Genomic DNA, 15,086 nt, shown 5'->3' on the forward strand with positions numbered 1-15,086 from the left:
AACAAGCGAGTTCTCAAAGTTCCTGCTCAAAATCTAATTAGGTTACATTCCCTCGTTTCCTTACCACCGTTTAACAGCTCATCGTGTCAGGCAAAGTTCTGTTGATGAACCACAAAACGAACCGTGGGTCGAAGAAAACTTTATGTGTAAATAATGATATTTGACCTCCCAGGACATTTCGTTTGCTGCAAGCCAGCACTTCTGCACGGCCCCTGAAGCAATGAAGGAATGCATGTCCTTTATGGTCAAGTAAGCTGAGGGTACAATTATACAGCCAGAAAAAGCCAGTGGTTTACACACGGGTCATTTACTTCCTGAAGTGCATGAGGTCGAACATGAGAGCTGCTGAATGAGTAGAGAGACTTTAGTACAGAACAAAAGTGCTGTTTGACGATGAAAATGATACCACTTGATGACTATAGACAAGCTTCAAACACTAACATTTACTTCATAGCTTATTTGAACAGGAAAACATACTTATAGCATGTTTAATATGTCCACTGTGTAATTTGATGTAAACAAAACATTTACGTGCTAAAATATTTGTGCAGACAAAAAAGAGTTTGATGAGTTTATGGTTGTCCCCAAGTTCACTCTTTACCTCCATCCGTGTTTACATGCTACTCCCAGGGGTCCTTGATCCAAAACAGTGTAAGAGGCTGCCTATTCAGCCCATTCACATCAATGCATGGATTTAACATGGGGTAGAGAGGCTCTGTGCACTGCACACAGAAAGCGTGAAGCAGAGTCATTGCATCAGCATCGTAGAATGACAGCTCCCCCTTCTGGAGATTGGTCTGTATGCCCAGCTTCCTGACTCTCTTTCCCACTGACAGCTGCTTCTCCTGGTTATCGTGCAATGCCAGGTACTGCCCGTTTCCATGGTAGATGCACCAGGATGTGTTGTTCACACGCAGGCTGGAGGAAGTCTGACTTGTTCCATCTTTTTTATCAACCGGCCCAGTAGTCACACCTATCAGCCAGTAGGGTTTCTCCTGGACAATGATCTCCCAGTAGTGCTGGCCTGAAGCAAAACTCTCGCGAGCCAGGACACTGTACTGGGAGTCATAGGGTTGAGGGCTCGGAGCCTCACTGACAGGCTCTTTCCTCCAGTAAACCTGCTTCCCATCCTGGGATATTTCCAGTTTTGGGTGAGCTGTTGTTGAGTCCAGAGCAGGAGAACTTTGATCTGCAAATACAAAAATTAATTACACAACTACAGAGATAGTGGGGGTTTATTTTAGATTGCTTAATATTTGTTTCCTCACTTACATGACCAAATTCGTGGAAAGTGTTGGGACAGAGCCACTGAAAGGTCGTCCACCAGCCTCTCCACTGTTCTCAGTTTCTCCGGGTCACAAAGGTCCTTGTCTACTTCCTGGATTGGTGCTAAATCCAGAGGGTCACTACAATAAAAACTGAAAACCATTAGTGGGCATAACTCAGACCAAAAGATGCCAGGTTGGATTAAAAAAAGAGGAATGATATACTGACCAAAGATTCTGTGCTGTGATTTGCTGTTGACAATAAAAAGGTAATGTACAAATGAGAGTATTGCAATCACAGAACACGTTTCAGCTGCATTTGTACAACACTTTCACATTGTCACAGTAACACAGTGTCTTCATGTTCCTACCTGCAGGAAACGCAGATCATTTGTGTCCTGGAGGAGCGACTTGCTGGAGGCTCTGAGACTATCTATCTCTTTAATCTGGGCCTCCATCATGCTCCTCTGGGCCTCCAGCCACTCTGTCATACATGTCTCCTCGGCATCTATAACCTGCATCATCAGACGCTCATCGCCATCCAGCACAACACGGATCCTGTTGTACTTGTCTGAGATTCTCTCTCTGAAATCTGCGGCAAACCTCTAGGAAATAAAGAATTTTAAATAAATTTAAGGGGGGATTCTGTGCATAAAACACCAATGATTTAACAACACTCTTTCATGTGGATCGCACCACTGTTTGTGTGTACAGTGACTCCAAGTCCTTGATGGCAAACTCTGCTTCACTTCTCCTCTTCAGCAGATGGTTCATAGTGGTCTCTAACATGCCCTAAAGATAGAAAAATAACAGGCCTATAGAAAGTGAGTGCCCAAACAAGAAAATTAAGTAATCATCATGTCATTTGAAAGAAAATAAAGCACACTAGCTAGTGACGAATCAATGCTAACTGGTATGGAATGGGCTGTTTTCTTGGCTTGTGTTGATTCACCAGAGCTACATCAGAATTATTCCTCCTCAAACAGTTCTACAATATACTCACACTTTTTATTGTTTTAATTTTTATAAACAGTTTATGGTGCAGAGTGATGTTGAAAATCTTTGCGTTCATCCTGCCTGGTTTATTCTGCAATGAAGACGTTGCGTGTCCATGATCAAACTGATTATTTTTTCTTTTTTTAAAACTGATTTTATAGTCAATGTTTTTCATAAAATGAAACTGTTGTTATTTTTATGTAGCTTGTCAGCTTTTTCAGAAGTCTGTTGCGTAATTAACACAATCTTCAGACCCAAGGTTACTACTTTTCAAAATCAACCTCTGTAATTCAGCTCAATACAAAGCACTGCAGCAACAAAACAACCATTGTGCTTTTACTTTGAAGAGAATTTGCTAAAGAGGGAGTGACTCCATTAATGTTAATTCATGTGGTTGAGATCAGCACCTGTGACACCTGTTAATGCCTGTATCAGTCTAATATGGTGAAATAAAATATATCCAATCGTCAAAATGATCTAGCAGGCCCGAATTTTCAACCACAGCTGTCGGCTATCTGACTATTTATTTAAATTGTATTCATGTCTTGTGAGTCCAAATTGGATTTCCAACAATACACATGCCAGGTGTGAAACTGATTAGATGAACATTTCCCGAGAAATGAGAGCCACAGACAGACAGACCGAGATTTGTGGAATTAGTAGATTGATGTTCACCTTGAAGTGTGCGCAGGCCTCATGGAGCTGAGATGCCTTGTGGTTCTTGTGCACGCCAACCAGGACACACAAACAGCACACCGGGACCTTCTCCTCCATACAGAAGAGCTTGAGCTCGTCACGGTGCTCCCTGCACTTCAGAGACAGCGGGTCCCCTGTCACCTCCACAACCGTGTGCTCCCTCAGAGCTGACCTCTGCTCGTGCAGCAGGGTGTGAGCCTGGCACAGTGAGGCGTCACACGTCAGACATGTCCTCACGGCCACCGATGGCGTCTCTATGCAGTGATCGCAGCGGACGGTTGAAGGTGGTTTGGGTGCCCTGCCCAGAGCTGCTCCCTGTAGCTGTGCTGTTGATGGCCTGTCAGTGGCGAAGTCCTTCACTTTGGTCTGAAGAGTGGTGTTTATCTCCACAGTCAGCTCAGAGGGGAGGAATATCTGACACTCGGGACAGAAGTGGGGGCCTTCATTACGCCCATCTGTTTCCCAGACAGTCTGGATACAGGTGAGACAGAAGTCGTGTCCGCATGGGAGTGTCACCGGATCTGTGAAGACATCCTGGCAGACGGGACACTTCAAGGTTTCCTCAACAGTCCCCATAGCTCTTCTGGCACCTGTTATGGCAGCTCAGTGTGTTCCTGTGCTCCTGCAGCCTTCCTGCTCATGAATGTTTCACAGGCCTCTCTTGGCATGCACACGCCACTCATGTGCCTCAGTGTCAGATTACAAAGGATGAGTTGATGTGATCCAGTGGTCGTTTCAAACCACTGACTCCAGGAGACCATGCAGGCACCTGAATGGCACATTTCCAACAAACTGGATTAAGCAAAAATAAATAACCACTTATTACTTTCATCTAAAAAATAAAGGAATCTATTTTAATGTGAAGGTTCATTTTTGAAAAGTGGTTTCACGAAATGATTTTAACTGAAGGGGAATTTGCCCCCTTTTTCAGGGGCTTATCTCAAAGCCTTTATCAGAAAATGGAATTGATTCAAATTCAGAGAACTTCATCAATCCCTGAAGGGCAATTTATTTTCACAGCCTTGTCAGTTCAAATAAATAAAACTAAATTGTTGAGATGTATGTGCATGATACGTTAGCAAGTGGACCTTGACTTAAGATTATTTTGTCAGAAACTCATTTTAATTTACAAAACTTGCCCAAATTAATATTCAGTTATTTTGAGCACTCATATCATTATACAGAACAGTCAGCTCTATACAACGTGTTATTCACATATTCTATTTTTTCATAAACTAATATGTTGAATTGCCGTTTATTTAATTGATTAAGATCTTTGCATTTTAAGGTGAATCCATATTTTTGTTCATAAATCATATCGGGTTTTTATCAAACTTACATTTTACTGCGTTTCAATTATTTCCTCTCGTCTATATTGAAGTACACATTTTAACATATGGAAGTTTAATAGTGTCATTTATAAGCTCTACATAAAACAGCGCTCACAATGTAGTCAACTATATCCAATACAGACAAAAAATATCAATTAAATGAGCTTGAAAATAAAATATAAACTAGTCAAGGGCCTCAAATAATTCTAAGGCATCAATAAAGTTCTGCAATATTTCACATTTATCATTTTCACACACACATACCACGAATTCTTAGTTCGATATTTACTCTTTAATGAAGACTATAAATCCAGGTTATATTTTCATACACCTACACTTTAATCCTCCATTATGATTCTAAATGTAACATTTACTCTATTATCCTTGTACTTGTACTTCCTACAGCTACTCCAGTGTCCGCCCATCGAAGGTGCTATTTTCTACGTACGTAAAAAACTCCTACGCTTTCTATGTAAAGGACGAGTCTCTACGCGGACGTATCCACACATCCCACGTACATGTCCTTCGTGAATAGCTCGATTGTCGCGCAGCTCAACCAACGTGTGCTGTGGATGTGGCAGCAGCAGCTGCTCAGTCTCGCCGGGTCGGGTTGACTACGTGTCCCCCTGCAGTGCTCTCACCAGCGCGGTTGTGGTTGTTTTGTGTACATTTTCACATCGTCAGGTAAGTTGTCATTTGGTCAAAACCCGTATCACGTCCATTTTGTCCGAAATAACCGCGAAAGCGAAGCAGCGAGGGAGCTCGTGTTTGCTAACGGTAGCTAACACCAGCTAGCCACATGTATCTTTTGACAGCAATAACATGACACAACTAGCCACAGTCTGTTAGCAGTGTTAACTCACCTGCTAACTTAGCGGGCTTCACATATATCAGAGGGATTTTCTGTGCGTATAGTGCTAAGCTAGCATGTGTTTACAAGCGAACTCACAGCATCGTCTGAACTGGGTCAGTGTTACAAGTTCGAGTACCATCACTGAACAATGCTAAACATTATGATCCATGATGCAAAGCTCTGCAGCGAGATCACTGTGCAATGCTAACGTGATTGATTTGTGTTGTCATGTGTTTTCCCTCTTTATTTTGACAGTCATCCGTAAACTGCAATATATATATATATATTTATATATATATATATATATAGTTTTAGTATTGTATTGTGTTTGACTTATTTTATAGCAAGCTCTTTCTACCTTGCTTTTATTCTAATTTAACTGTTGCACTGCTGAGCTGACCAGTGTCTTCTTGTCCTTTCATTATACCGTTGACCCTGTGTTAACTTGCATATGACAAATAAAACTTGGACTTGATATACTCTGTCTATCATAACATAAAGTTTCTTCTGTGTGTTGATGACAGCTGCCCTCATCCGTTGGTGTCATGTTGGCTAGGCTGGCATTGTGCTCTCGCCCGCCCTCCAGAAACTGGAGGTCAAATGTGTCCTCGGTCTCCATCAGAGCGTTTTCAAAAGCCAAATGTGAGTATCCTACCAACATCTTATCCGAAGTGCATGCTAATCTCACCATCTCTTTGCCATGTAAACTATAATGGTGTTTGCTGATGTGATATCAAATCTGACAGTTGTTGTTCTCTGCAGTCTCACTCCCACGTCCCCATGGGAAGTCTTTTGCCCACCGCAGTGAGTTAAAGCAGGCCAAACGCATCGTCGTGAAGCTGGGCAGTGCTGTGGTGACTCGCGGAGATGAGTGCGGCCTGGCACTGGGGCGACTGGCCTCCATAGTAGAGCAGGTAAAGCTACTCTTAAACAAATACTGCACACTCAAATCAGTTTTTTGAGCTGTACACTAAATTATGTGACTGTTGTTTCATGAGATATATTAGTGCTGGTTTTAATATCACATTTATTACAACATTTATAAAGAATCTACATTCATGGGTTGAACGTGGCCCAATATTTCAAACCATCTTGGAACTTGAAAGGGAAATGCTTAAGGGGAGTCAACCATTTGTGATGTTTCTACATCATGACAGCTATGTATATTTGAAAAGGTTAACACCCGCTTATCAAAAGTGGGCTGCCCCCCGACACAAGCTGGCTGAGACACCTGTGCTAGCAGTTCAAACGGCTCTGGACCATTCTGTTTCTTAGACACAATTTAGCCCCGGGTGCCTAAGCACTGGCCGCATGTACCAGAGGTTCCAACGTTCAACTGCCAGGGTCTATATTCTGAAGGGAAGTTTTTTTTATTTCCAGGAAGGGGCACTTCAGCTAAATCTTAGGAGTGAAGTTACACTTTAATATTGTTGTTAAAAAAAAGTTATGTGGGATCACCACATGTAATAAAGCAGAAATCCCTGGTCTAAGGAGTAATCTTTGCCTTGAAAAAGGAAATTGAATGTTCTTGCCTCTGTGTGACCTCTCAGGTGGCTGTGCTCCACAATCAAGGGAGGGAGATGATGATCGTCACCAGTGGTGCTGTGGCGTTTGGGAAGCAGAGACTGAGACATGAGATCCTGCTGTCTCAAAGTGTCAGACAAGCCTTGCATTCTGGACAGAACCAACTCAAACAAATGGTGAATAATAGTCACATAATAACACAAAATATTAGATAAGCATTTGTTTAATTTTGTTCATCAACTTCAAGTTTAACCTTGTGAAATATCTTGGTTTTTCAGTCAATTCCAGTTTTAGAGGCAAGGGCGTGTGCGGCTGCCGGGCAGAGTGGTCTGATGGCGTTGTATGAAGCTATGTTCACCCAGTACAGCACCTGCACTGCACAAGTATGTAATACAGTTTTCTTTTTTATCATAGACTAAAAATGCTGACAGCAAATTACGTAAATATAACAATAATTTTGTTTTAAACAATTCTGTAGATTCTGGTGACCAATCTTGATTTCCATGACGAGCAGAAGCGTGGCAATCTAAACAGCACGCTCCATGAACTGCTGCGGATGAACATAGTTCCTATCATAAACACCAACGATGCTGTGGTTCCACCCCCGGTTCCCAACAGTGACCTACAGGGCGTAAATGTAGGTATCTTGTGAAGGGCATGCTGGGAATACTTAATGTGGGCCAGAATTGTAATGGTGAGAGGGTTTAAGCATGCATATTTTAAGACGTATCTTTTTCTTCATCTTTATATTTCCACCCTCACTAACATTTTGCTTCTTGGTCATATGGTTTCATTTTCATGGCTACTTTGTTCTCAGTTCGATTTTCCTATTATAATTGCCTTTATATCGTGCACAGACTTGCTTGTGTTATCTCCTTTTGATAAGAACATATGAACATATGTTGTTTTTGCAGCTGAATGGGAGTGAGAGGCCTTTGTCGCATGGTAGCAGCTCATAAGCTGCTATTCTACAAGAGAATGTGAGATACAGTGATTTTCCTTTTGGCGTGTTGACACTTCTGTTTGTTTTACAGGTAATAAGCATCAAAGATAATGATAGCTTGGCTGCACGGCTGGCTGTTGAAATGAAAGCAGATCTCCTTATTGCCCTGTCTGATGTTGAAGGTAGATATAACCACTAAGGATTTATTTAGATTTATGTATAAACTTTAATATTAGTTCACTTTATTTGCCATTAAATGTTTTCTAATGAATTTCTTATGGTTATGTGGAAAAAATATACAAAACATGTGCAAGGTAAACATTTTTAATGTGGTGTACAAATAATGATAAAATCAAAAGTTGTCTAAACAGCCCAAATGGCCCAGCACTCATTATCAGTCATATGTAAAAATGTTCTGCTGTACATACTGTCTGGTTTCTTGGACAGGGCTTTTTTTCTTGATGAAAATATATCGATTTCAGCATGTCTGCTTTGGTTTTCTGAACGATTTAAAAAGGGGAAAAAAATCTATCCTACAGGTTTATACGACAGTCCCCCAGGAACAGATGATGCCAAGCTTATTGATATTTTCTATCCTGGAGACCAGCAGTCGATCAAGTACGGCACTAAGTCCAGAGTTGGCATCGGGGGCATGGAAGCCAAGGTCAGCATGACAGAAAGTATTTGATCTCTGTGTGTAAACAGGCCTGAGTTTGTCAAATAATGAAAAGGTTATTCTCAATGATGTCTCTGTCAGGTGAAAGCAGCCCTATGGGCACTGCAGGGTGGGACGTCTGTTGTCATTGCCAATGGCACACATCCCAAAGTCACCGGCCACGTCATAACAGACATTGTGGAAGGGAAGAAACTGGGCACCTTCTTCTCAGAAGTGAAGCCTGCAGGTAGTGTGTAAAACCATCATGAATGGATATTGTAGCCACTTATTATCTTTGTGTTTTCATATTTAATGCTTCTATTATTGACACTACCAGGTCCAACTGTGGAGCAGCAGACAGAGATGGCGCGACATGCAGGAAGGTCTCTGGCTTCTCTGCTTCCTGAACAGGCAAGTTTCTTATTACCAAAGTGTGGTCTTAAAGTGAAGTTTTAAAATACCTCGGTGTATGGAGATAATAATTAGAATGATATGTGTGTTTGTTTTTGCAGAGAGGGGAGATCATCTACTATCTTTCTGAGCTGCTCACAGAAAAGAAAGATGAGATTCTCAGCGCCAACAGGAAAGACATGGAATTAGCAACAGAATCAGGTACAGAGTCACAGAGGAGAGACGCTGATCACCATAATCCACAGCTGCATGCACCTGGTTTACTATGCCTCTGTTTGTTGAGAGAAAAAATAAAGAAACAATGACTTCATCCCAAGTTGTATTTGATGAACACATTGTTTCTTTGTTTCATTGTGTCTTTGAATTGGTAAAATCCAATTCATTATATTTATATATGTAATCATTAGTAGAGGCCATATACCTATATTATTGAAATGTTACTGTTAATTTGTGATTTGTCATTTTATATTTAGATTGATCCTCTCTAAACTGGTTCTCTCATCTCCACTACTGCCAATTTTCATGCGAGTTGTCAAAGATTATTATGAAGGAGGAAGAGCTACATGTTCAAACTAATTAGATGACGTGGAAAATTTGCCAAGACTTTGTGGGCTTAGTGCTTTTAGAACTCAAACATAAACAGCATAAATGAGAGGCTTAGTGAATCTTAGTGCTAGATGATCAAATATGTGAATTGCACACATCAATCAAACACAGTGATGGAGATGCACATCCACAGTGTTTTTATTTGTTTGTCCTTGTAGGTCGTTTCTCCCAGGCTCTGATCGACCGCCTGAGTCTGTCAACAGTCAAACTAAACAGCCTCGCCATTGGCCTCCGTCAGCTCGCTGTTTCCTCCAAGGACAGCGTGGGTCGGGTGTTGAGGAGGACCAGGGTGGGCAACAACCTGGAGCTGGAACAGATCACTGTCCCCATTGGTGTGCTGCTGGTTATCTTTGAGTCACGTCCTGATTGTCTCCCACAGGTGAGTCAAGCACAACACTTAGTCACCATTAGCTGCTGGTTTGGGAGACATGTTTTATTTTCAACTCTCGCCAAAAGTCAATAAAGTCAAATTTTCACATATTTAATATTGTTTTTCAGGTGGCGGCTCTGGCTATTGCCAGTGGAAATGCTTTGCTATTGAAGGGGGGTAAAGAAGCTTCCAACACCAATAAAATTCTACATCAACTAACCCAGGAAGCCCTTTCCATTCATGGTGTGACCGATGCCATTCAATTGGTAAAACTGAAGGCATTACATTACATAAACATAGTAGCTGTGTCCTAATTTAGGGGCTGCATCCTTCTGAGGACCCGGTCTACACAGTTGATGTCTGCTGCATCCTTCATCGTCTGCGTAGACCATGTCGGTCTGGTCTTCTTATTGCGACACCAGCTTGTCCTTACAGCCCTTACAGCTGTCACTTAGCAACAGTGCTATGGACGAAAAAGTTCTTTGGGTTGATTAAAAACATTGAAAAGATGTTTTTTATCATATGTGCACTTAGCTGTTTGGTTAAGTTGGAGCCGGAACTTGCATTGAAAAAACAATTCTTCCTATGTTTTCAACTCGCTTGCCTATTACCTCTTTGAAAAATCAAAATGTAACTGGAGCGCAGTGAATCATAGGAAAGGATGGCCCGGAAGCATCCACCCGGTGGATCCTCCATTGCTAGGGGAAGGAAGCATTTTTATGCCGCATTTGAAGGAGCCTAGTCTCTCTGCTGGGATGCAATCAGTCTTAAATTGCAGCCTCCAAAGGATGTGGCCCCCAGATTAAGACACAGCTAGTGTTTTTATTTAACATGATCTCAATATACAGTCCAATATTCTGTAAGAGTGTTGAATTTACCGTGTCGTGCAGGTGAGCACACGTGAAGAAGTTGAGGATCTGTGCCGACTTGAAAAGTTGATTGACCTGATCATTCCGAGGGGCTCGTCCCAGCTGGTCCGGGAAATCCAAAGAGCAGCGAAGGGTATTCCTGTGCTGGGCCACAGCGAGGGAGTCTGTCACGTCTACATAGACAATGACGCCAGCATTGACAAGGCCATTGACGTTGGTATGTGTTTCTTTAGTATTTGGTCACACATTAATTCACTTTTTTGAATTGTTTTTATTTTGCTTGGTTGTGTAACCCAGAACTGCTGAATTAATTTACTAACTTATGTTTCATTCTAGTCAGAGACTCCAAATGTGACTACCCTGCAGCCTGCAATGCCATGGAGACGCTTCTTATTCACAGAGATCTGTTGCGAACTCCTATATTTGACCAGATCATTGATATGCTGAGAGCAGAACATGTAAGAAACTTTCAAACACTCCCTAACTAGCACATGCCCAAATATTACACATAGAATTAGAGTGCATGGTGGAATGTTTTTTTTATTTTGTTGATCGTTAGAGCTCCAGAAACTGAAAAGTTTGGTCATTTCATTATTTTTTTTAATTTCTCTCAGGTCAAGATCCACGCAGGTCCCCAGTTTGCGTCCTATTTAACGTTCAGCCCATCTGAGGTGAAGTCTCTGAGGACAGAGTATGGGGAGCTGGAGTGCTGCATTGAGGTGGTAGACAGCATGCAGGATGCTGTGGACCACATCCACAAGTACGGCAGCTCCCACACGGATGTTATTGTTACAGAGAACGAGGACACAGCTCAACAGTTTCTGCAGCAGGTGGACAGTGCCTGTGTATTCTGGAACGCCAGCTCTCGATTTGCTGATGGTTACCGTTTCGGTCTAGGTATGTACAGCACCAGACGTGGTTTTATTTCTCAATGTTATGTGAGAATAAACTGTACATCCTCTCATAAATGGTATTGAAGTACCACTGTTTTGAAATAAGGACATTCATTTTATTGTACACATTTTGCAGGAGCTGAAGTTGGAATCAGTACGGCACGGATACATGCCAGAGGTCCAGTGGGTTTGGAGGGGCTTCTGACCACCAAATGGATCCTTCGAGGGGAAGGGCACACTGTGGCTGACTTTTCTGAGCAAGGCAGTATGAAATACCTACATGAAAACATCCCTGTCATCCAGGGGAGTTTTAATTAAAGGAGCCATCACCAGGAGTTGAGATAACTGAGGTTTACCCACTTATATAAAGGTGTGTGTCTGCAAGAAGCACTTCATCTTTTCAGCTGCTGCTCCATCAGCTGTCTAAATCCATTATGTTGGTGCAGGGAGCTTCCATGTAGATCTGAGGCGTATCTTACTGGACAACCAAGATGCTGGTTATGTGAACCTGTGCAAAAAAAGATAAAGACCCATCTCCTGAGAAAATGACTGGTTGTCCCATTACTGAAAAAGTAAACCAATTATGTTTGTGTGTATGTGTGACAGGTGAAACAAATCGTGCAGACAATGCTCTTTCCCCTGAAAGGTCCTTTTTATAGTAGCAGAAAGAGAAATCATTGGCCCAGCTGTGATTTTCTAACTTATTTTTCTAAAAGAAAACCCCATCCTTGGTGATCTTGTTTGTTGCAGGATCTCGGTTCAGTTTTATTTTGCTGTCCTTTTTCCACAAATTTAATAAATATGCTGTACATTTTGTAACTCATGTTTTTGTGTTTCATCTGTCACTGTTATTAAAAAACTTCATCAGAATGCCCCAGGTTTACAAACACATTTAGTGTATTGGGTTTCTAGTTATTACCTCCACTAAGGAGGCTATTTTTGCCTGCATTTGTTTTTTTTGTTTTGTTTGTCTGTTAGTTAGCAGGATTACCCAAAAATACTGAACGGATCACCGCGAAACTTGGTGGTATAGGTCAGGCAAGAACCCCTTACATTTTGGTGCAGACCTGGAGCTGACCGATAGAGGATTTATTTAATTTTATTTATTATTACTTTTCAATGTTATATGAACATTGTGAATTATTTCATAGAGAAATTCACAGATCTTGATAAAAAATATCAGGCATGTTTTAGGGCACTGACTAAAGATTCAAGATTCAACACTTGCCATTCACACTGCCACACAACTCAGTTGTTTGGAATTTGCCTCAGTGTGCCCACCTAGACAACCACAGCATAACACAACAAGAAAATAATTTATGAGTGATTAAAAGACGACATTTATGAATGTGTGATTAGGTGCAGATTCAAATAGAAATCTGGATCTAGTGACTTAAAGGGACAGCTGGGTATGCACACCCTGGGTTCTTTTCAATCAAGGTAACAAGTTTTCAGATATACTGAACTACTAACATGCAATAGATGAGTCTTTCCAGACAAACACTACTCTCACATATTTGCTACCCTTGCACATATAACTTTCCATTTCTATTATTAATTTATTCCATCTACACTCTTATTAAACCATTTAGGACAGAGACGTGCAGATATGAAAGGGCTGGAGGCTGTGAACTGGTGACGCCAGGGAGTGGGCGGGGTTTTCCGGCCCGCAGTACTTGCACCCGGTCACCGGGAAACTCGGCTGTCATCTGTCCCACAGTAAAGATGGCAGCGAACAAGTCGTTCACTATAGTAGAATATTTCGGCGGGGACGACGGCTACCGCTGTGGTTACTGTAAAAATGAAAAGGGAAACTTTTCTCATGGTAAGTGTCTGAACGAAGCGGCTGAGAAACGCAGCTAGAGGGTGTTACAGGACAGATCTGGCTAATGCTAACTACCTAGCTCCCGTCTGCTCGCTGGACGCAAGTGACCGGTTTTTAAAGGGGGGGCTGGTTAAATTAATGTTAGCACTGTGATGCTAATATCACCACAAGTTACAGCGAATGCGTCGACAGTTGAAGACATAGTAAGAGCACGTGTCAGTCTGCGTTAACCTCATGTTACTTGGATGATGTTGGGGTTGCTCACCAAGCTAAGTTTTTAGCCGTTAGCATCGTTCAGCCCAACTGTTTTAAGAGACAGATAAACGAGCAGTATTAGGCTGGTGTTTTTTGAATTGTTGCTCAGCTGTGCCACAGTGTTTTACTCACGACTCACGCTGCAATGTCAGTAATTTAGCAGTAGACATATTTCTATCCCTGTTAGCATCAAGCTAGCTAACGAGTGGTGTTATACACAGGAAAACGAGGCTGGTGTCCTCAGGCGAAAATGCGGATGTCAGTCTCATATGTCCATCCTGAGCTGAGACACTGGACCAGAGGCCTGTGGTTTAGTTCTGGGCTGATGCTCGCATCATTTCACGTTACACAAAACCAAAGTACGGGTCGCAAGTGATCACAGAATGGAACTTACACGAACTTCTCATACTGCTGAGTTTCATGCGAGGATAACGGTACTGAGAGCTGTCACAGCACAAACACTGAAAACGAGACAGTGATTTCACAACCTGCTGAAACAGAAGACTGGATGTTTACAATATGTACTGTATGTCATCTCCGCAAGCTGCAGCCTCGTCCCTGTGGCTGCATCATCAAACATTGTACTCTTACATTTAATGACTTTATTGATTTTGATTTTTAGCAGGTAACTTGATTGGTTTGATGATGTGTTTCTATTGTTGGTTCAGTTTAAGCAGATGAGAAAACGGGTATATCTGCTCTGATGAGGATCCTCTCACCCTGATCCAGTTGTTAGGGCTCACATCCAAGGGAACTTGGTTTATTTATCAAGTGACATTGTAAACGAAGTCGGCTACAAACATTTCATTACATAGTTCGTATTCTCTTCTAATTCTCACACTGTCTAATTATTGTATTTAAAAGCCCGCCCCTGCTGTAGTTGGGTAGAACAGAGCAAACCCCTTCAATTCACAAATGAAGTGTAAACAAGAAAGTACTGTGTTTACATATCTTTTTGTCGGAAAGTTTCTCAAATGGATGCCTGACTTGCGCAAACACATGACTCGCGTCACAAAAATAGTCTGTTTATCATTTGGCAGTCAGGAGGAAGCGAGAAGCAACACTGAATGGTTTGAAGACTGTATTTGTGAGTATTGTGTCTTGTGTATCTATAATTCATAAAACAGCCTCTCCTCCTGCTGTCTGCGGTAGGACTGCATACTCAATGTAAAGTTATGGAAGCTTGGAAAAATTCCAGCAAGCTTCCTTAGCATTTGCTTGGTGTAATACGTTAATTCAGGGAAGTGTTTCAATGGCCTGCAAAAAGGTCAGGAACATTACTCTCATGAACGTGTTTTAAAAGGAGGGACACAGTGCAGGTTTATTGTCTACTGATAGTGGGAGTACACAGTTCAGGAGAGCTTAAATGGGACTCAAGCTAAGTTTGTTCTGACTGTTGTTTAAAAGACAACCCTGGTTAATGTAACTCTGCATTATTCAAAGTTTGACTATAAAAAAAGCTGTGTAAGAAGATGCAAAGGGGTTCCCTGTGCTGGACAGAACGGTGTCATTCAGTTGAAGGAAGCAGGTTGACTATTATTAGGCTTCAGGCACGTACTGATGAAGTCAATGAGCGATTGGGCTCGGATCCAGC

At 41.8% G+C, this 15,086-nt stretch overlaps 2 protein-coding genes and 1 pseudogene across 10 annotated transcripts in view; 2 read left to right on the forward strand and 1 right to left on the reverse strand.

Annotated features, from left to right (window-relative positions):
• Positions 1-6: 6 nt before the first annotated feature.
• LOC117775523 lies at positions 7-3,533 on the reverse strand (annotated as a pseudogene).
• Positions 3,534-4,796: 1,263 nt separating this feature from the next.
• Positions 4,797-12,235, forward strand: LOC117775526 (delta-1-pyrroline-5-carboxylate synthase-like). Its single transcript, XM_034608775.1, has 17 exons — positions 4,797-4,972; positions 5,666-5,783; positions 5,904-6,055; positions 6,692-6,841; positions 6,944-7,048; positions 7,144-7,302; positions 7,700-7,790; positions 8,148-8,272; positions 8,366-8,510; positions 8,601-8,674; positions 8,776-8,875; positions 9,439-9,659; positions 9,779-9,916; positions 10,541-10,736; positions 10,856-10,977; positions 11,134-11,416; positions 11,549-12,235. The coding sequence occupies exons 2-17, from the start codon at positions 5,687-5,689 to the stop codon at positions 11,728-11,730; spliced, it is 2,340 nt and encodes a 779-aa protein (XP_034464666.1). The 5' UTR covers positions 4,797-4,972; positions 5,666-5,686; the 3' UTR covers positions 11,731-12,235.
• Positions 12,236-13,054: 819 nt separating this feature from the next.
• LOC117775527 (arginyl-tRNA--protein transferase 1) overlaps positions 13,055-15,086 on the forward strand; it is a 51,657-nt gene continuing 49,625 nt past the window's right edge. For 5 of the 9 annotated variants that reach the window (XM_034608776.1, XM_034608785.1, XM_034608784.1 and 2 more), the window contains exon 1: positions 13,059-13,237. In XM_034608776.1, the coding sequence (XP_034464667.1) occupies positions 13,138-13,237 (100 nt within the window). In that variant the 5' untranslated portion in view covers positions 13,059-13,137. Of the gene's footprint in view, positions 13,238-15,086 lie in introns of all 9 variants that reach the window. The other 4 variants (XM_034608778.1, XM_034608783.1, XM_034608782.1 and 1 more) reach the window with 3 other exon arrangements.

The sequence above is a fragment of the Hippoglossus hippoglossus genome, chromosome 15 (assembly GCF_009819705.1).
Source record: "Hippoglossus hippoglossus isolate fHipHip1 chromosome 15, fHipHip1.pri, whole genome shotgun sequence".
Classification (NCBI taxonomy): Eukaryota; Metazoa; Chordata; class Actinopteri; order Pleuronectiformes; family Pleuronectidae; genus Hippoglossus; species Hippoglossus hippoglossus.

Bases quoted from the DNA above. Each gene is read 5' to 3' on its own strand.
- LOC117775526 (XM_034608775.1), top strand. From the start codon at position 5,687: ATGTTGGCTAGGCTGGCATTGTGCTCTCGCCCGCCCTCCAGAAACTGG. The intron at 7,303-7,699 runs GTAGGTATCTTG...TTTGTTTTACAG, and splicing joins GTGACCTACAGGGCGTAAAT to GTAATAAGCATCAAAGATAA. The intron at 8,675-8,775 runs GCAAGTTTCTTA...TTGTTTTTGCAG, and splicing joins CTTCTCTGCTTCCTGAACAG to AGAGGGGAGATCATCTACTA.